Source organism: Ammodytes marinus (genome assembly GCF_949987685.1).
Source record: "Ammodytes marinus genome assembly, chromosome: 11".
Classification (NCBI taxonomy): domain Eukaryota; kingdom Metazoa; phylum Chordata; class Actinopteri; order Uranoscopiformes; family Ammodytidae; genus Ammodytes; species Ammodytes marinus.
The window spans coordinates 18,513,868-18,535,069 of NC_137215.1; the positions used below are offsets into that span (position 1 = coordinate 18,513,868).

At 39.2% G+C, this 21,202-nt stretch overlaps 1 protein-coding gene across 23 annotated transcripts in view; it reads left to right on the forward strand.

Annotated features, from left to right (window-relative positions):
• LOC307257360 (neurexin-1a-like) overlaps positions 1–21,202 on the forward strand; it is a gene marked incomplete at both ends in the record, with an annotated part of 267,488 nt that overhangs the window by 18,427 nt on the left and 227,859 nt on the right. For 6 of the 23 annotated variants that reach the window (XM_080036562.1, XM_080036565.1, XM_080036581.1 and 3 more), the window contains one exon: positions 605–616. The exons of 13 other annotated variants lie outside the window; for them this stretch is intronic. In XM_080036562.1, coding sequence (XP_079892688.1) covers positions 605–616 — 12 coding nt within the window. Of the gene's footprint in view, positions 1–604; positions 617–1,036; positions 1,097–21,202 lie in introns of all 23 variants that reach the window. 4 more of the 23 variants (XM_080036561.1, XM_080036572.1, XM_080036578.1 and 1 more) reach the window with 2 other exon arrangements.

Sequence of the window (21,202 nt, forward strand, 5' to 3'; positions counted from 1 at the left end):
GAAGCTTCAGATGTGGGCTGTCATTTCACTTCCTTTTCAATGACCCAGTTTATTTTCCATATGACCTCTTTAAAAAAATATTAGAATTTGGCTTTCTACTTCCCCATCCCACTGGGTATCATTTCTCTCTTATAATTTCCTTCTTGTTAATTATTTACATCTACTGTACTATACGGATGATTTTATGATGATGTGGTTCAAGAAAGGGGGACATTTTGAATTATTAGGGTATAATGCATGGTGGTTGGGAAATAGCTTACTGAATTTTTTTTTAAGCAAATCCTTGCCTGCTTAATGCATGTTGCGAGGGTCTGCACAGACAGTGTGTCCAATCCATCTCTCCATCTGTGTGCAGCACAGCAGGAACGTGAAGTGTTGTGCTTATCTTTCCACTCACCTCTATTGGTCCCCTTTGGTGTCACACGTATTCCTCGCTTCTACATTTTTACATACATGTAGCCATCGCGCCTCTCTCTCTGCTGTCCTCCGCCTTTCTCCGACTCGACCACGGCACTTATCCGTGTCTCCTCTCCCTTTGTTCTTCCTTTTTTTGTTGTTGCGTGGAATCTGCTTTCTTCATGGAACATTTCATCAAATCTCATAGGTAAAAGTAAAGGTACTACCCTTTTTATTCTCTGTATTCATTGAAACTATGACAGCAGTGTTTTGTGGCATTATATTCTCATGCGAAATGAGGCATATAAAGTCATTGTAATAAAAAAAAAAACAATTGCTATCTCCACTATTAATGAAAGACTTTCAAGGTAGGTGCCGCTTTCACTTTGTATTTACACGTTTAAGCTGTGTACCCCGTTTCTTTTCTTGCTTGATGCATGGGAATCATAAATGGGGACACACATGGGCATATGAACACATTAGTTGCTGTCCTAGTTCCAGTACATCACCACCACCATCACCCTTTTTTGGGTTGTGGGCAAGGCTTTATCATAGTGTTGTGGGCCTCCCATCCTGGCTGTGAACCTCACCTCGACTTCTCCCTATGGGGTAAGTGGACTTCTGATCTTTGCCATTTGACTCTCCTCCTCAGGGCAGAGAGGGGAAGCCTGGCTTGTAAGGTCCCTACTGAGCATTCAAGGTAAAACTTTGATTCTTCTAAGTTGGTTACTGAAATAAAGCCACATTTTGCCAAGTCACCATATAGCTTGCTGAAATGTGGGAAACTTGAATGTCAACATGTGTACTAATTGGAGAGGGACATGCAACAACCATTTACTGTATGACTTCATATTGGAGGATAAGCTAACACTTTACACTATGCTGTTCAAGTCTTCCACTTGCATTCTGAAAGAGCCTTTTTCCTTGGTTTTGCTTGCTCTCATTGTTGCCTTAACATTTACTATGTTAATAGTTTAGCAATTTCTCATTATCAGTTTTCCATTTATTTGCATTAAAGAGAACATATTGTATTACGTTAAATGTCTTGTCATATACTTGTGAAGCATCATCTGAGCAGGTAAGTCTCCAAAGTGCCCTGTGGATTTGCAGTGTGAGGCCTTACTTTTTGCTGTGTGGACAAGAATGTCAGTTTTTGTAATGTCAGGCAGTCTGCTGTTAGAAGTCTAAGACGCAGTGATACATACATGAATAGCATTTACACACAAACATCGCACACACACACACAAGTTAAACCATTCCCCAACTGTAGAGATTTTTCCATCTCCTAAGGTAAGTGTCATTTCCATGGTACTGCTGGTTGCGTATGGCAAATGGATGCAAACCACTTGGCTTTCCTTTACACACATTTACTTTTACTTGACATTCATACAGCTAATGTAGATGAGAGATGCAACATTTAGCCAAATCCTTAAACTGATACACTAGTTGCCGAACTGCCAAATTCTCAATCCAGGGACATTTTAGTGTCAGGAACAGACACAGCACATGCAAGTTACTGTGAATCTGGTGAAGTTTAGTGAATAATTTAACCCCGTTTAGTCCTCTAACACACACATAATGTTTTACATAGACTACACAGCTTCATCTGAAACCCACAGGTTATATTATATCAAACCCCCAGCTTACAGTAGATGTGGCAGAAGGAAAGCCAGGGGGGGGGGGATTGAGAGAACGCTGAAGAGGCACATATCTGGGCACACTGCTTCTAATTTGGGCCGTGGTTAGTTGTGTCCTGTGTTGGACGGTGGTAAACCTTCTCAGTCCAGTTATTTACTGTGTGGTCACAAAGCCGTATCCCCACTCGTATTAAATGAAGTGATAAAGTGAGAGAGGACAGTGCTTGTATTCATTGTGTGCTTTAAGCTTGTGAGAAAATAATAAAATATATTATGTCCAGCCCCCCTGAGGCCCTCCTGTGTCACGTTAACCACTTGTATGGTTTATCCACTGTTTCATGGCTGGTCCCTTGAGGATGGGTTTGTGTGTGTGTGTGTGTGTGTGTGTGTGTGTGTGTGTGTGTGTGTGTGTGTGTGTGTGTGTGTGTGTGTGTGTGTGTGTGTGTGTGTGTGTGTGTGTGTGTGTGTGTGTGTGTGTGAGAGATGCTTCAGCTGTTGTGGATTCATAAAAAAACCTCACTTCCATTTAGCTCTAGAGAGCAGGGCCTACAGTAGGATAAGTCATAATACCACTGGCACACAAATCACAGGGTATTTAATTGTTGTCATCACAATAAACTGCTATGTGCAGCTTAAGTAGAACTGCAGGCTGTGCAGACAGGCTTACAGGTACAACTGGGATATATCGTAATTAGTATACTTTCTAATGTAATTGCTTTTACTAAAGATGGAAATTGTCCCTTTTTATTATGCAAACTGTATTCAAAATGATGACCCAATCAGTGATATTGAAAATAACGAAAACCAACCATATGCCTGGTCGGAAGTATGCATGAAATGCGCATATTTTCACTGCACATTCCGTGGGGGAAAAGGCGTACGCATGTTTTTTTTGTGCATGGTTTATAAATCCTGTCCCAGGGCCTTTTTAAAGCAGCTGTTGGCTCATGAATGCCATCAAACAGTAACTCAGGTGTGTGTGTGTGTGTGTGTGTGTGTGTGTGTGTGTGAGAGATACATCTATGTCATCTAAATAACACCCAAGCCACATGCAACAAAAACAATGCTATTAGCTCTGCACATAGGCACATATTAGCAGTGGTACAGTTCATACAGTATTACTTTAAATGCATGCATATCTCCAAGCAAAAAAAGATACTAATCTATACATATTTATGTCCATGAAAAATAAAGACATCATGAAAAGCCAAACAAGTGTAGTAGCTAGATTCTAATGTTAGTGTACAGACTAATCCTGGCCATGTTTACTTTTCCCAGAAGAATAAGCATCCTGCAACCAATCATATGTGCATATGTTTGCATTCCTTATGGCATGTTGTGCTACTTAATGTATAGTATTCAGCACAGCTCAGTGAATAAGTGCTAGTGGAGTGTGGTTTACATTACTGTGACAAAAACACTCACTTGTCATACAATGTGGGATTTTGAAGTACCCCCTGTTTACTTCAACACAAGATCACTAAGATGCTTGAGTGTCCAATTTAATCCAAAGTTTGACTATCTGAATACCTGCAAATGTCATAACAAACCAACTCTTCAAGACCTCCTACAGGAGTTGCTTGAACTCGCACACTTGAAAAAATAGGTACACCGAAAGGCTATATATGTTTTATGAATATTTTGAGTTGTCATTTGTAACCTACTATTTAGCTAGACATCCCCTCACTGTTAAAACCGTTGAAGCTCTGCTTATTATTATCTGTGACTTCTTTTGTAAGGATTACACTTGCCGGTGCAGTTTCTCCCAAAGAGAACATCTCCTAAATTGTGCTGCGACTGTAATTTCTATCCAAGCCTCACATTTCAGTGACTTTGATCATCTTAATGAAAATGTGGATTTTATAACGTTCAAAGAAACCGAAAAGTATGTGTTGTAATCCTTGTTGAGGGATACAATTTCAAATGCACCATGGAGTTCTTTCCTCTTATTTGCTTCTGACAGCACAGCGGCCAACAGCGGAGAACATTTTCAATTTCTGGTATGTTATGTCTTTCCTATAAGTGACCTCACAGGGGTTATGTGCAGGATAACCTTAACAGAGTAGGGTGTAAGAGTTTCAGGTGAACAAAACAAAGTAGTGCCAAAAGGTTGCGTTGGGTTGTTTAGGGACTCCAAGTTACCATTTTTACTATTAGGTTGCCAGGTTTGTGAGATGACAGCTAAAATGTGCTAGTTGTCAGGATTCGGTTAAGTCAGTTAGAAATAACAGGTATAATGACAAGCCATGGAAAGATTTGTTACAGTATTTCTTTTAAACATGTTTGTAGGAGTCATGTTTAGCTTAGATGGGGTAGTGTGTTTGCTTGTCTGTTTTGCACAAGTGATGGTGATGGCTGCGGGTGAAAAGGCCATGAGGGAGTGAAATAGTCAAAAGATGAGACACTGCGGGTGAGAAGCAGGGTAACAATTATTATATATACAATTATAAATACTATATAGGTCTTAAAATACATGTTCTGCATATTTTTTTTTAATTATTAACAACATATGGAAAAATAATTCTGTATAAACCTTAATAATGCTAAGAATGATTATCGAAAGTTTAGTTGTTATTCATGCTCTGGAAGTTCAGATTTTTTAGTGCATTTGGTTCAGTGTATTGAAAAAACGAATACTTAGATAATGGCCTTCAAAGATGATTGTATAGGATAAAAATACAGACCATGTGTAAATACAAAAATTGATTTGTATGCCTTTAAAGCCCACGTGTGTCTTCGCGATTTACTGGGAGAGATATTCGATTTTAGTATAGTGGAGACAATAAGGTTGCCCTGCATTTAGGATGACGGCTACAACCAAGGCGTAGCCCAACTGAAGCATGTGGCACTCTCACATTGAAAATGCAAGTTATTTAAGGTAATGTGGAATGGCACGTTGGAGTGGAACTTGTCAAGAATTGTCTGCCTTCTTTATCTGACAGGTAATACCATGCGGTGTGCGTTCAACAACAGATGTTGCCTTTGTAGTTCCGTATGAAACCTGCAACACTGTCAGTAAAATCCTTTCAACCCATTGACTCCCCCAGGATTACAATTTCTCAGGTTTAACCGTAGATATTTAGAATTCATGTGGTTGCAATCCCTCCTTAATAAGATAATAAATGCTAACCTTTGAGGTAGATATACTGTATGGTCAACAACAATAAACACTGAGTGCAAATTTCTGTTGGTCTTGTTAAATACTTTTTCTGAAGGGCATACTCAGAGATGATAACACCTTACATTGAGAAACGGACATTTTTGTAAAATGTTGATAAGAGTTGTGTTTGAGAAGCTGACTCAGAAATTACAAAATAAATTAGTTGAGCTTACCTCTAGGTCTTGCTATATCGATAACTTCATCACCAGCTGCTGAAAAAAGACCAAACATACAGTAAGAGCCTGACTCATTTTGTACAAATTGGTATTGCTCTTGGTGTTTCCAGATTAGGAATGGTTTGTAAAATTATAATGTGCAAAATTATAATGTGCAAAATGTTAAAGGTTAAGGCGAAGGTAGACAATACATTAAAGTATCCTTAACCTTACATTTTAAATAATTTGTTTTTTGTCCAAGATTAGTTTACTTTTATGTTTAATGGACTAAGGAGCTACCTTCTAAACTCTGTATAGGAGATTCTCTGTTTTGAAGATATCCTATACTGCCTGTCTCCAGCAGAAAAAGCTTGTTTTAAATATGAGTGAATTAAAATCCAGAGTGCTTCACAGAAAGACATGGACCTGCCTCTATATTAATGTGATACCTTGCCATTTCTGTCATATTTACACGGCTCTTTAAGAGCAAGATTATAAACGTAGAGATGAGAGAAAACGTTCACCATGACATTATCTTGCCTTGTGTCTCAGCTCGGTCCCAGGTTTTTAAGCCTCAGCAACTTTTTTTTTCTTTCAGCTTTGCTAAGGTTTTTGCTGAGAAGTCCTCTAAAGTGTTGTAGCGTACCTTTATTTTTTGCAAGCTTAAGCGATTATTCCCGTTGACCGACAAAAACTTCAAAGCCCATCCCTAAGCAGGACAGTCACTGAGCTGTGAAAGTCCGCAGACTCCTCCTTGGAATATCTTTACGAAGAAATAATAATTTAACAAATATTGATTTACAGTTGTATCTACTATCTATCATACACCCTCATTATCTGCAGGAAACAGATCTCTCAGTGCTGTTAACATGTTCAATTGTTGCTCCATCTAAGACGAATATTTCAGTAACAGTAAAGTGGCAGCATGTTTATGCATTCGGCCAAGAGAATGCCTCTGGAAATCTGTCAAAACTCATTTGACACATGTTATTGCTCATGTTCCCAAATAACAAAAGCGTGAAGAACATGATTAATGCTCGAGTGTGTGTGTGTGTGTGTGTGGGGGGGGGGGGGGGGGAGGGGGGGGGGTAGTACAAGGAACAGCCGTGGTCATAATTATTTTACTAATATCTGGAAGGATAGGGTTAATTGGTTGAACAGTCAATGGATGCTCAAATAGTCTCTGATGAGCGATGCACAGATCCAATACATGCATATACATTTCCAACTAAAGTGAAGAGAAGGTAAAGAGTAGTAACCGTACACAATGAAGAATAATTTATATCACTTTCACACGTGAGTAATCATTAGTTATCAGTAGAGCTGAAGCATGGTCAAAGCATCTTTTACTTGTTATACTCTAGCAGAAAAACAATATCAGAAAAAACAACAGCATTGTCCAAAACTTTACCAACGGCTTTGGTTTGTATTTGAGAGTATGTATATGTATACTGCACTACGCTACTATAGTTTCTCAAAACTCTTAGGTCAGAAGGACTTTCCAGTATAGCCATATTGGTCCCGGTTGGGGGCTACTCGATAACACAATGGTTCACTTGTTTTCTTGCAAAGGTGGTCCAAACAAACATTAAGATGTCATGCACACTGGTGGCTCTCTACCACATACTAATTTACAGCTTTCCATGCCTGCATTGCCTAGCTTACCTGTCCCGTATAGCACCCCAGGGCCATCTGTGTTTGTTACAAACAAGGTAAATGTACTCGAAGGGTCACAGAGGCAGGTTTTCTTTTTTTCAGCAAGTGAGATGGGGAAACAGACTCCCTTCCAGTACAGAGAAAAATGGGGCCCGTAATTGCCTGGAGTGAGATTTGTGTATATCCTGATGTGGCAGATTGGCAAGACTGCACTAAAGCTCCACAGATTAGTACATTACCACAGATTTTGCTCCCGAGGGTGAGGCAGGAAGACACAAAAGAGAGTGAGTGAAGGACTAAAAGTAGACAGAGAGAGCATTTAAAGAATGAGCACAAGGAAAAGGGCAGGGAAAGGGAGAGGGGGTGCTGTGTGGAAAGTAGACACAAAATAAAGTGGGATTATAAAACAGGGATATGCGATTAAAATAGACTCAGAGTGAATATACAGTCATGACGTAAAACAAAAAAATAAAAACCCCTCAGTCTGTTGCCTTAAATTAAATGAGTGAAGAAAATGTTGGTTTAATTGGTTTGAGCAAATTATTTTTTGTTCAAACATTAGACCTGCCTGCCGGGCTTTCTGATGGACAGTTTCTCCCTTGTTGTGCCGGTCTCATCCCCATCACCAGCACAGTCAGTCAGATAAGAAGTAACATGCCGTCACATCTCTGAACTGTCACTACTGTTTTTCTGATGTCGGAGGAAGATTTCGACATCATTCCTGTGTTCCTGTGTAGATCATCGATGATCACAAAATGCAACAGCAGGATTAATAGTTATCAATGCCATTCTTTTTCCTGAAGAATATTTATTATAAAAGATGACAAGCATATTCTTTTTTCCCAGCCTAAAGAAAAGGGTGAAGGAGAATGTAGAATAAAAAGGTTGGATCAATATGAACAAGGCTCATCTGGCTCCCCAGGTAGAATGGAAGGAGATCTGCTCCTGATCAATATTGCTGGTCGATGCCAGTGAGAGACTGCGGTGATGAAAAACTCTATTTCTTGGCCCGCAGAAGGGAGTGGATGAATCTTAGCAGAAAATAGATAAAAGGGATATGCCTATACTTCAGCTGTAGACTGTGAAATGTGCCCTTTGCATGTCAGTTTGTTTACTCATAGTTCAGCTTTGAGATCATGGTTTATGGCTATTTTACTGCCTTGCACAGATGGCTTGCTGCCAGGTGTACTGTATAGGTCTGTGGAATTATATGTAGCCTTTCAGTATGTATAATGAAAAGGAGATAAACATGCACACAATACATGTTTACAGAGCGACAAATGGTTCTGCAGTGATTTTTTTTCCAGGTGATTTATGAGAGCAAGCCAGTGGCTTATCTCCCTTCAAAGAGATTGTGTCCCCCATCTTTAACGGTGCATTCATACTCACCCATGGCAGTGTGTCACTTTCCAGGCATGTTGGAGGAAAAAGAAATTCAGATTGTCTAATTTATACAGAATCTAACACACTCCAATACATATTCATATGTCCCTCCCATGACTGTTGCCCAGTCTATTCATTGTGGCATTACAGTAAATACTGTTGAATATGTAGGAGAATAACTTTCAATAGTTTCAAAAGTGATGTGATTCCCATGATACACAAATAAAAATAAAAAAATATTTTAAATAGCCGATAGTCATTACAAATGCATTTGTGTATCAACATATAAATACAGTTCAACTAGAATACATGTCAAACAATTATAACCATAACATTTTGTTCTGTCAAATCAAATGAAATCAGTTTTTATTTATATTGCCCGATATCACAAATAGCTATTTGCCTCAGTGGTTTTGCTGTGTTGTCTAGGGTCCTATATTTGCATGTAGGACCCTAAAGGGCTTAACTTTGTGTTGTAGGATGCGTCTGTTGTCATTCAATCAGGTAGTGTTTAGCTTCTAGAGGAACACGTAGAATGCCTCCTTTAAGGCTTGAAGATTCCCACGCATTCTTTAAATTCCAAAAGATTATTTAAGCCCATGCAAATGCACAAAAATTATACGTATATTTGGGGTTTGCAGGATGTGACAAGAGTCTTCACACACAATGCAACTTAATCATCGATTTGTAGACAATGTTATGCAGATTAATTCATTTAAAATCTAAATGTATGAAGATTCATGTATTGAATTACTGACATAACTCAGCTCATTATACAGCCATAATTTAATAGCAAATGATGAGATCAGACATTCTGCTATTGACATTCATTGGCAACATTACTTGGCATAATGGATAACCACACAAGCACAGCTGAACAAATCAGCTTTTATTTACTTTAGTGTTAATACATAAATACAATAAATTAAACAAGGATTAGGACTCAAGATTTCTTGCACTATTGATGAAACGTTCTGTGAATATTATTGTCTGACCGTCCAAACCCAAAAGTGGATGGCTTTCCAATGATGCATAGCGAGGAAATGGCCAGGCTCCCCGTGGGAAATTGAATAGTCCATTTCCAATCGAGTCTGCCCTGGAAAATCCATGGGGGTCAGTGGCAATTTGTCTCAGGAGGTCTGCACCGAGAGTCATTACGCTCAAGACCAACATGTCTCCAGGGACAGAACTATTCTTTATTCCCTTTTTATATGTATAAAATGTTCCCCTTCTCTCCTTGTGCCTCCTCTTGGAAGTAGGTACAAATATTTCCCTAGTTCAGAGAAGCAGCATATAAATCCCAACTTGCATAAACGCACAACGACCGTCACAATGCAATATATTCCTCCATTATAGTGAACTAGCATCTTATTAACCTTTTTTTGAGTAGTTTGATTTACAACTTGCTTATGTCCCTTGTTTAATTACAAGCAAAGTACCATATCTACTCCAATTGGCAGACACATTTGTGGTAGCTCCGTTTAAGAGTGTCATTAATTTTACTGTGCAATTATGCTTCTATCAATAATTATGGTTTAGTCACATTTTAGCAGGAAGAAGGTGACTTTTTCAAAGCTATTTGTTGCTAATCAGGAATCGTCTTAGACGAGAGTTTTGTGGAGGATGATTAATTCATATACAACAAAATGTAAACAGTCCTTTCTCAATATGAAAAATTAGGCCAGACTTTTCATGAATTCATTCGGCAATATCAAACCAGGCAAAATGTGGCTTATACTAATATTGTATTATATTATTATTAGTTTCCAAATAAGAATGACATCAATGGCTGTCACAGCCATTGATAGACTCAAACTGGTTCTGTACAACAGTTTCAGCCTAGAAAAGTGGTTTAAACTGAACATATTTTAGCCCAATGTTACTACAGTATACAGTATGTGGATACTATTTGTATAACTCCCTCAGAAAAGGCTGGCAGTAACATATACCCATTTTGTTTATTTATTTATTCATACACTCAACAAAAATATAAACGCAACACTTTTGTTTTTGCTCCCATTTTTCATGAGATGGACTTAAAGATCTAAAATTCATTCCAGATACACAATATTGCCATTTCTCTCAAACATTGTTCACAAATCTGTCTAAATGTGTGATAGTGAGCACTTCTGCTTTGCTGAGATAATCCATCCCACCTCACAGGTGTGCCACATCAAGACGCTGATCTGACATCATGATTAGTGCACAGGTGTGCCTTAGACTGTCCACAATAAAAGGCCACTCTGAAATGTGCATTTTTTTGCTTTATTGGGGGTCTGGGGACTCAGAACCAGTCAGTATCTGGTGTGACCACCATTTGCCTCATGCAGTGCAACACATCTTCTTCGCATAGAGTTTATCAGATTGTCAATTGTGGCCTGTGGAATGTTGGTCCACTCCTCTTCAATGGCTGTGCGAAGTTGCTGGATATTAGTGGGAAGTGGTGCACGCTGTCGTATACGCCGGTCAAGCACATCCCAAACATGCTCAATGGGTGACATGTCCGGTGAGTATGCTGGCCATGCAAGAACTGGGACATTTTCAGCTTCCAAGAATTGTGTACAGATCCTTGCAACATGGGGCTGTGCATTATCTTGCTGAAACGTGAGGTGATGTTCATGGATGTATGGCACAACAATGGGCCTCAGGATCTCATCACGGTATCTCTGTGCATTCAAAATGCCATCAATAAAATGCACCTGTGTTCTTCGTCCATAACAGATGCCTGCCCATACCATAACCCCACCACCACCATGGGCCACTCGATCCACAACATTGACATCAGCAAAGCGCTCACCCACACGACGCCACACACGCTGTCTGCCATCTGCCCTGAACAATGTAAACCGAGATTCATCCGTGAAGAGAACACCTCTCCAATGCGCCAGACGCCATCGAATGTGAGCATTTGCCCACTCAAGTCTGTTACGGCGACGAGCTGGAGTCAGGTTAAGACCCCGATGAGGACGACGAGCATGCAGTTGAGCTTCCCTGAGACGGTTTCTGACAGTTTGTGCAGAAATTGTTTAGTTATGCAAACCAATTGTTTCAGCAGCTGTCTCAGTGGCTGGTCTCAGACGATCTTGGAGGTGAACCTGCTGGATGTGGAGGTCCTGGGCTGGTGTGGTTACACGTGGTCTGCGGTTGTGAGGCCGGTTGGATGTACTGCCATATTCTCTGAAACGCCTTTGGAGACGGCTTATGGTGGAGAAATGAACATTCAATGCACGAGCAACAGATCTGGTTGACATTCCTGCTGTCAGCATGCCAATTGCACGCTCCCTCAATGCTTGTGGCATCTGTGGCATTTTGCTGTGAGACAAAACTGCACATGTCAGGGTGGCCTTTTATTGTGGACAGTCTAAGGCACACCTGTGCACTAATCATGATGCCAGATCAGCATCTTGATGTGGCACACCTGTGAGGTGGGATGGATTATCTCAGCAAAGCAGAAGTGCTCACTATCACACATTTAGACAGATTTGTGAACAATGTTTGAGAGAAATGGTAATATTGTGTATCTGGAATGAATTTTAGATCTTTAAGTCCATCTCATGAAAAATGGGAGCAAAAACAAAAGTGTTGCGTTTATATTTTTGTTGAGTGTATGTACGTCTGGAAATTATCAACTTAAATTAATCCAATCTTCAGTTGGTTCTTGTCATCAAATTAGAAAGCTCTTTATTTTTAAGGGTGTTTGGTGTTTAGTCCTCCCAACGGAGCCTTCAAGGCAGCTGTCTGGAAGGCACTGTTGGGAGGACAAAACACCATCGAGCATTTTTAAGGCCGCATAACGAAGCAATGGGATTTCTGGTTATCAATTAGCGGTCCATTTCTACTACCATTCAGGCTTTTTGTCATACAGTACTTACTAAAATGTCAGCAATGGGGCTTAGAATGAGACCTGAGGTTTGCATTTACAAAACCACTAGGTTTTATTTGTGTGCCTATTTCTGTTGCAGCCTGGTAAGTCAAGCCTGATATTGGGAGCTTCACATTAGCTTCTCTCAGATTAGTCTAGAATGTAATTGATCCCTGTGGGGAGGGGCCCAGTCAAAAAATTACTTGGCCAATCAGAGCCCATGTTCTGACCAGTGTTTTTCCCTAGTGAAAATATATAGTGAAAGTCAGCCGCTGATTGGTGCATCTAGCCGTTGACATCAACATGGACCGAGAAATGCTAAGCTCACTAGATATGGTTGGTCTCATGAGGCTAGACTTACTCTTACTAAACAATCAAGGCGACCACCGAATATACAAGCGGTAGCGGTGATGAGACGGCATAAGTTTTGCGCGATAACACATAGTCATAATTATTAAAAAACAACTGTGAATAGCGCTCCCTGATGTAGACACATGGTGTGATAAACTGATTGGCTCAAGGGGTGTGTCTGTCAAGGCAACAACTCCTCCACCCACTGAGAAGTCAAGACTGATCTGCGGTAGAGAAACAAATGTGAAACTGGGAGATCAGGTTGGTCTCGCCAGGCTATTTCTGTTGCACATCTAAAGAGATGTTTTTCACTTAGGATGCAGAAAAATTCATCCGCCTCTGTGTTATTCATTTGCCCTCCCCTCCCATTTCCTGCCTTGGCTTTTTTTTTCTTCTCTCTGCTCCTCGGATTCAAATCACCTGTGCGTTGCCCACACATCGTTAAAGAGAGAGCGAGAAGGAGCCGATGAAAGACTGTGGGAGATTGCATGACCCCACTTGATCCTAAGCTGCGATTATCAATGAGTTTCTACTTATCAGTGCAGTCTTGTTTTGGCTTGTTGATGAGATCCACCTTAGAGCAACATCAATAGTGCAGCAGTGTTCCTGTTTTGTTGTTGTTAGAGGAAGTTCAAAAGAGAATAATGATACCTAGCAAAACCTGTCATAAAATCAGACATTTTGCAGCGTATCTACAGTGTCAAAGGGCATTTGACTAATGCAGTGGCTCCTAAAATACTTATTTTTCGAGAGTTTATTTTTAAGAGTTGAGACGTCTAGGCTACTTGTCAAGTTAATAACACAGAGCATATACGTACATGTGATACTATATGAACTCAGGAAAACATCAGAGGTATTGACAGGTTTGCAGTCTTGTTAGGGGTGTTTAAAAAGAAAGTTGAGAAAGATATGCCTTGTTGCTGCCAAATAAAGTGAAACGCAATGATACGTGGTATAACCCTTGAAGTCATACCAAGACTAACTTATTTTTCTTGCTAAAGTATTAAAACAATATTGAAAATAAAAGCCCTTGGGGTTTATTTCTTAGTGGTCCATCCCTTGTCATGAGCTTTTTCAACAAAAACCTTGTGATCCATTTATATTCTTGATTATGAAGAAGTGTGGCAAAGCAATAGGGCTAGGCTGTTCACTGTACAGGATGATGGGGTTTGCAAATAGACCCGTCTTTGTTTTTTCAATGTTATATATTTGCGAATGATATCTTTGCTACAAGCTCAACATCTGCAATGAGATATAAATGATCAAATATTAGCCCATTCCAATTTTTTAAGATAAAACTATTTAGGTTTTTAATTTATTATTTTGAATGGTCTGCTCTAACTGAGTAATCAAGTGATAATTCTGAGAGCCCCCTGTCTTATTGTAATATTGAAACAATGAAAGCACTGTTACTGCTTTTTATTTTCTTCATACCTTCTTAAGATAAGACTGGTATAAGTTCATCCACATCTCTTCTCTCTAGTGGCATTCACACCTCTCATGAATTAAAGATGAAACTAATTGTTTTATTTGTGGTTATTCCCTACAGTGTTTAAGTAATTTATTGTTTATCTTCCCGATCTCTATCCCTGTAATAGGTGTGTTTTGTTCAAGCCTCAATAAAATCTCCCTCTATAATTAAACTACCTGCTGAATTATAATATTACAAAGGAATGATTCTGCCATATTGTAACTCTTGAAGTATATTAAACAAAAGACAAGACCATGCAACGCAAGTGAGAGTTGGAATTTGATGGATAAGAATTTTCCACATTTGATTCAGCTTTCAATGATTTGATTCACTTCAGCATGTGGGCAAAAAGGCATACGCTGATGTAAACACCTCACTGGACTTATATTTATTTTGACACCTAGGCCCAGTGCTCCTTAGTTTGCATTGTCTGACTTAGAATCATAATGACAAAGGGCTGTCTTTAAAGAGGTTTTTATCTGTATTATCAACAATAGTGTATCCTTTATAACCATAAATCAATTATAATATCCAAAAGAGATTGAAAAAAAACCTGGATGATTTCACACCGACAAGAGCCAGATAAACCCTGTGCAGCCTGTTGGGAATGACATAATGAACTGTAAATATATTGCTTTGCGATGGCCCTGCTGAGGCCGTAATTCCCTGTCCCTGAGCTCAGGTGAAGGTCACCGGGGAGCTGTCAAAATGTCCATGTTCCCATGAACATGCTTCCAGAGCAAGGCTCCCGGGGTATTAAAGTGGCTGTCTGAGTCAGGCCAGCCCGGATCATTAATTTTCATTTTTGTTCACAGTCAGCCGTTATTTATCCTTGGGCTTTAAAATTCTTAGCTTGTGGGATTGGGCCAGATTTTCCTGGGAGGCAGCGAGTACATAACATGGCAGAATAGCAACACATTAAGCCTTAACATTAACTGTGACGATTGAAACAGCATTTGTGGATTACAAAAAGCGCTACTGAGATTAGTCAGGAACAAGCGGGGGGGCTAATCATAAAATTTCATTATTCCAGGTAACAGTTCAATCTAATGGACTGATATTGTGTGACATACACTTCATTTGACGTGAGAGTGCAGCAGATTGATGTGTATAATTTGTTTTAGTACCATTATTACTTAATCATTATTATCTCGTATTAGCTCTGCTGTAAATTTTTCTTTCACATTGTTAGGAAGTGTATAGGGGTTGGCAAAAGCTGCAGACGGTGCTTTTTGGTTTCATTAAAGCGGGTTCTATCAATGCAAGTGGGCAGTTTTTTTGATTAAAGTCTACAGTAGGCAGGTTTTACATTAAAAAAAGAGATCTGATTAGGCAGCATCACAGAGTAGGTATATGTCAGGAGGGCATCCCATCCGCCGTAATTAAGATCACACGCATTTCTTCTACTTGCTAAAATTAAATTCTGGCCTAGAAAATGGTCACATCACCCCACAGGAAATTAAAAATCAGAGCTTACTAAAAAGATGTCTCCTTAACAGCAGCAAGGGAGTGCTCTGGCAGTCTCTCTTTCATATCCTGGGTTCTGTGTCTCTGGCAGGCAATGCACACATTTACCTATTATGCCCCGATAACAGACAATTCAACCTTCAAGTTATGGTCTCAATATTACATTTAAACAGCTATTTAACCACATGTTATACCAATTAAAACATTAATTGAGCTAAGGTAGATGTTGTAAATCTAGTAATGAGTGAAATGAATGTGAAGGAGCATGGATAATCATATCGTATGCCTGCGTATAACTATGGGTACACTAGCATAGGTTATGGATATACTGTAGCCTACATATACTACATTGTGTATCAAACACTTGGTCAATAAATTATTACGATAACGTCAGAATCAAGCACAGAGGGAGGGGGTTGTTCTTTTGATATTGTATGAACACTGTTTGCTGCCCTAGTTTTCTGCTGCTAGATAATGATGGATGTATACAAGTCAAGGCCAACATACCTTTTAAATTGATTTAAGGACACTTTATGCCATGACATGGCAGCAAGGGAAGAATACTGCTTTATGTGTGTATTTTGGATTTATTAAGATTATCAAGAAAGGCATCTTTAGAATGACTTAAGAATTGTATCACTTCATGTACCATAGTTGTTTACTAGTATTGTTACCCTATTTTCACGATGAATACATTGACTAGTTAGTTTAAATATTACTGTCTCCAAAATATGTGACTATTTTACCCATGACAGCTAAACTATGGATGATTAAACAGTATTTCTTTCATCTCTTGTTTTTTTATTTAATAGAACAATATGCTATCAGTATCATTTGTGCATCCTTTTGGTGTGTCTACAACAATTGGAAAACTGTTAAATTGTTTCAGATGTTGTCACACAATGTAGATGTTTAGTTTTTGCCATGTGCATTTTCATGCCATACAAATGAACCCGGTGGCAGTGTATAGCATGGCAGATTTCATTATTTTTGCACAAATATATTTCTAAAGAGACATTATATAAAACGTAATGTTTAACAGTGCTGGAGCTGCATGTGCTATGTAATTTAGAGGCTGTGTCAGTGACTAAAATAGGCCTGCAGATAAGAGCTGAGGATGCCTTGCACATCATTAAGTGTGAAATATAACAACACGCCCATGAGCTGCCTACTGTTCCCCTGGAGAGACGACAGCTAGATAGGGCCCTGCACAATTATGGCTCGATAGAGAGCCAGAGACTTACCTCTCTCACATTGCTTCATCTTAAAGCTATTCTGATTGAGAGCATTGCACCACGACATGAAGCACCTGATAACAAAAAGACAACATCCTTTGAATGTTGCTTGTTCTCTGGTCCGGTAAAGCAATGATAAAGCCGATGTTGTCCCAATTGGATGTTCTCTTTCTACCTGCAATTCTCCTTGTACATGTAGAGCAGTGCACTAGCCTAGGGTGTACCTAGAGGCAGGTTATCAGTGAAATTATTTCACACCACTCCGAGCACTCCCTGGAAAGGGAGAAAGAACACATTACATTAGCTATGAAGATACCACTCTGGAAAATTTAAAAAGTATATTGAAGCCTACTTTCTATAAAAGGCCGGATGTTGCACTCCTCTGCGTCATCTTACATTTTGAATCCTTAATTTGCATGAAAAACCTGACTACTGTTCTGTATAACTGTGTTTATTTTAGTAGTACAATGGCTGGAAATGTTGGCAAGGCTGCATCATTGTCATTCCGTCAGCTTTTAAATATAATCAAATAACACTTTGGTGAGTCATTTTATTGCACGTTTGGAACAACAGAGTAATTAGCAGCAATATAACACACCAGTACTAGATCCAATCAAACACCAACTTTAATTGATCATACATTATGTGTTACTATCTGTCATGAGACATATAACCCATCTGCACATGGGGTTTTACACACACAGCACCACCACTTCTGCGTGCCGCTTCACAGTTGATAGACAATGAATCATATAAATTACAGAGAAGAAAAAAAACTGAATGCTGTATTGACATTGGTATTTTCCAATCTTTCCAATATCCCTCCCACTGCTTTACCCTGGGGATCTAGAGATGAGTGTAAAAAAAATAGAAGAACCTCCTAACCTCCTGGTTTTTTTAGAATGCTGACAAGCTGTTCCATGGCTATTAAATCCATTTCTCACTGTCAGTGGTGCTGGAGCGGCTTATATTTGAATGAAGAGATGGTGGTGCCCCTGCTGCTGTGGGACCTATATATACACTGAGGGCGATAGAGTCCAGACTGTGCATTGTGTCAAAACTGATATACAGTAGGATTGTTCAGGGACGGCAGTTATGTGCGACTGTAATACGTATTGATTTTTAGTATTATTAACACTTTACGTATGGTTTGTAATACCCCACAAATTACATTCAGGTTGGCAGTGTCCGAATTGAGCCAAGGCACCCATCTGTCAGAAAATGACATGATCAGACGATCTAACAAGTCCTTATACCTAAACAACACTGAAGGCCTATTGTCAAAACAAGTTGTAAGGGAGTTTTCTGATCCGTCACTTCTATAGTTAAGTTTTTTTTAAGTGTCTGTGATCGACAGGAGGCGCACCAATGGTCTTACTCAGAACTAGGAAGAACAGATGTGGTCAAAACGTCCTCAAGTCCATGCAGAATTTAAAGACAAGTCAAGTCTTTTTACTTTATATAGCCAAGTAATGGGATAGCCGTGTGCAGGTAAAAGTTTAGATTTTTTCATTTAACTTTGGCATGTATATATAAATTTGTGTCCAAATCGTTGACAGAAAGGGTACAATCTAATAATAAGTCCCAAAGTGCTTAGTTACATTTTACAACCAACTTTTGGCTCAGTTGCCACGGAGATGGACCTGCTGACACACAAGCGTACTGGCTTTCATTTTTAAATTCATAGCACTTTTAGTACTTCTCTTACATGCGGTCTAATAACAATCAAGCACTTTTTACAGACGCTGCCATTTACAGACGCTGCCATTTTTCTCTTAAGGTCAGTCATAATGAGCTGTCTTTTTATCTTGAATGGTCAAACCAGAACACACAAGCCACCCAGAACTAACAAACACATCCTGTGTTTAAATATTCTAGCATGCAGACATAACCAGTGTTGGGAAAGTTCTTTTTCTACGTGAACTAGTTCAAAGTTCATAGTTCATAATTCAAAATTCTGAACTAAGTTCACAGTTCAAAAATGAACTAGTTCATAGTTCTTTTTTTTCAATATGTTGCTGCAGGCTGCTATTTTTCTAAATAATTGCCACATACCATATAGAACCACAGAGAAATTATTTCAATAACATTCAGTCCACACTAGAAGCCAGCTGCAACTTTTACCCCTACAGTATATATTCTCAAAAACATGAGGAAAAAGTTGCTGTTTGATGGTCTTTTTAATGAGGAATTATTCAAACAAAAACAGTTAAGGTGCAAAAGTTTTTCCATTTCTATAATTTTCCAAACCTGGAAACAATTCACATGACATTTCATTCAAAGAAAGCAATACTGAAAAATATACCAGGCAGGTTCTACTGTACAAACAAATTAGCCTACAACTTAAAATAGTAAAACCCTCAAGGAGACCATTCTAAACTGCAGTATAGGGCCTACTGTTAACAACAAAGTCCAGAAGATGTGTTGACATACTTATTAACACAAACACAATCTGAGGTAGGTAACAATCATACGAAGAAGAGGTAGAACCTGAGGCTAGGTCCATGGTCTGAGTCATGGGTCTGAGTAAGCGCTGCTGCATTAATTTGTTTTTGTTTTTTTCCCGCGGTGTTTCGCATTTTGATGACAAAGCGGCGGTGGTGCGACGCTGTGGTGGCATGTGTTGCCAGATTGGGTGTTTTTCAGCTACATATTAAGGGCTGTTTACGATGTCTTTTAGCGGGGGTTTTCTATGGAAATCTGGCACTCGATGAACGATTGAACGACTGTAAGAGCGCCGTTCACAAACGCCAGAATGAGCGCGTTCGCAAAAACGTTCATGAGGCATAAATACATACGTTCAGTTCACGTTCGCCCCCAATATGAACGAGTTCATGAACGAACGTTCATTGAACGCGTTCAGGCACAACACTGGACATAACTATATTAACACAAAGCCCCGCACAAATCCCTCAGTTGGCGATTGATACGAGGAAAAGAAAGCTGACAAAGGATTTCTGGTATCAAAATGTTTACTATGAACTTTATCCCGAGTCTCATTTGAGAAACAAATGGCCCTGTCATCAAGAACACACCATCTATAATTCTTGGTCCTTTTTTTTTTCTTTTTTTCATAAACAGTTATTCCGCCTGTGCCGGCCTTGGTGCCAGAAGATAAATAAGGGGAATTAATTTGTGTCAGGATGACAGGAAAGTGCTGCTCTGCTTGGCAGGAAAAACAGAGCAGAGAGTGTTATTAATGACTAGACGTGTGGACTGCAAGGACCACAGTCGCTCAGAAGGAGGTCAGGAGAGAGGGGAAGGCGAGCCAGAAGGGATAGGGGGGGGGGACGGAAACAGGGTGCTAAAGCAAGAATAAAGAGAATATTCACTAAAATGGCTGATCAACAGAGGGAAACAGTCTTTAGGATGTTAGAACACACATGACTCCCCGCAGTACTCCTTGTTTGTCCTAGTTTTTGGTGTCACCAGCCTTGGACCTGTCTTCGCTGTGTGTAATATAAATAATTGGGCACCTCACTGTGGATGTGTGTGTGTAAGTGTGTGTGAAATTATCTGCTGAATTGTCATGTGGATAGAAGCATCAATGTGCAATGAGATTGCACCACTTGTCTGTGTAATTCCTCATTGATCATTTTAATGAATGAACAAACCAGGACGATGCTTTCTCATCTTTTAAAGGCCCTGAAAACGTATTTTTTACTCAATCAATAGTCGGGGGATACATGAACCCATAGTTTCGTTATTTCATATAGGATATTTCTGAATCCTTTTGTTTTTCCCCCAGCTGTGTGCTGGTGTGAAGCTGGCAAGGCTTGTTTTCCAAGCTCATCTACATTTCCCTTTGTTCCCGTTGCATCTGATGATGAATCTGCAGTGATTTTTTGTTGTTGATTTACTTCCTCAAATGATGTCACTAAATTTGCATTTAACGTCACTAGAGTAAGTATCAGTCAGTTTTTTTTTGCCAGGACGTGCTGTGCTGTCTACTCATATATCATATTATGAAAACTATGAATAAAGCTGCTATGGTCACACGAGAATATAGAACCACAATATTGTTTTTTATTATATAACCTGAACATGTTATATATGTTGTTTAATCGGTTAACCTACAGTATAAAAAATAGTTCCCAACTCATACAACAAAATAGAATGGTGATATCTCTATAACAAAGATTTTATTTCTGATAAATACATTTTTCTTGCATACTTAAGAAGTGGAATCCACCATTATATGGCTACCCAGGTGCCTAAACAATACAATATGTTCAGTTCAGCAAAAAGGAATTTTTTGGTATTTAGATGTTTTCTGGTGAGCTTGCTGCCTCAAATGGTTGACCTGTTTAACATTGCCCTTCTAACATACTATTCACACCCTTGCTGCACCTTGCTCTAACCAAGATTCCCTTCTCAAAGAAAGATATTATGGTAAGAAAAAAACAACAGCAGCACAGTGTCACTGCTG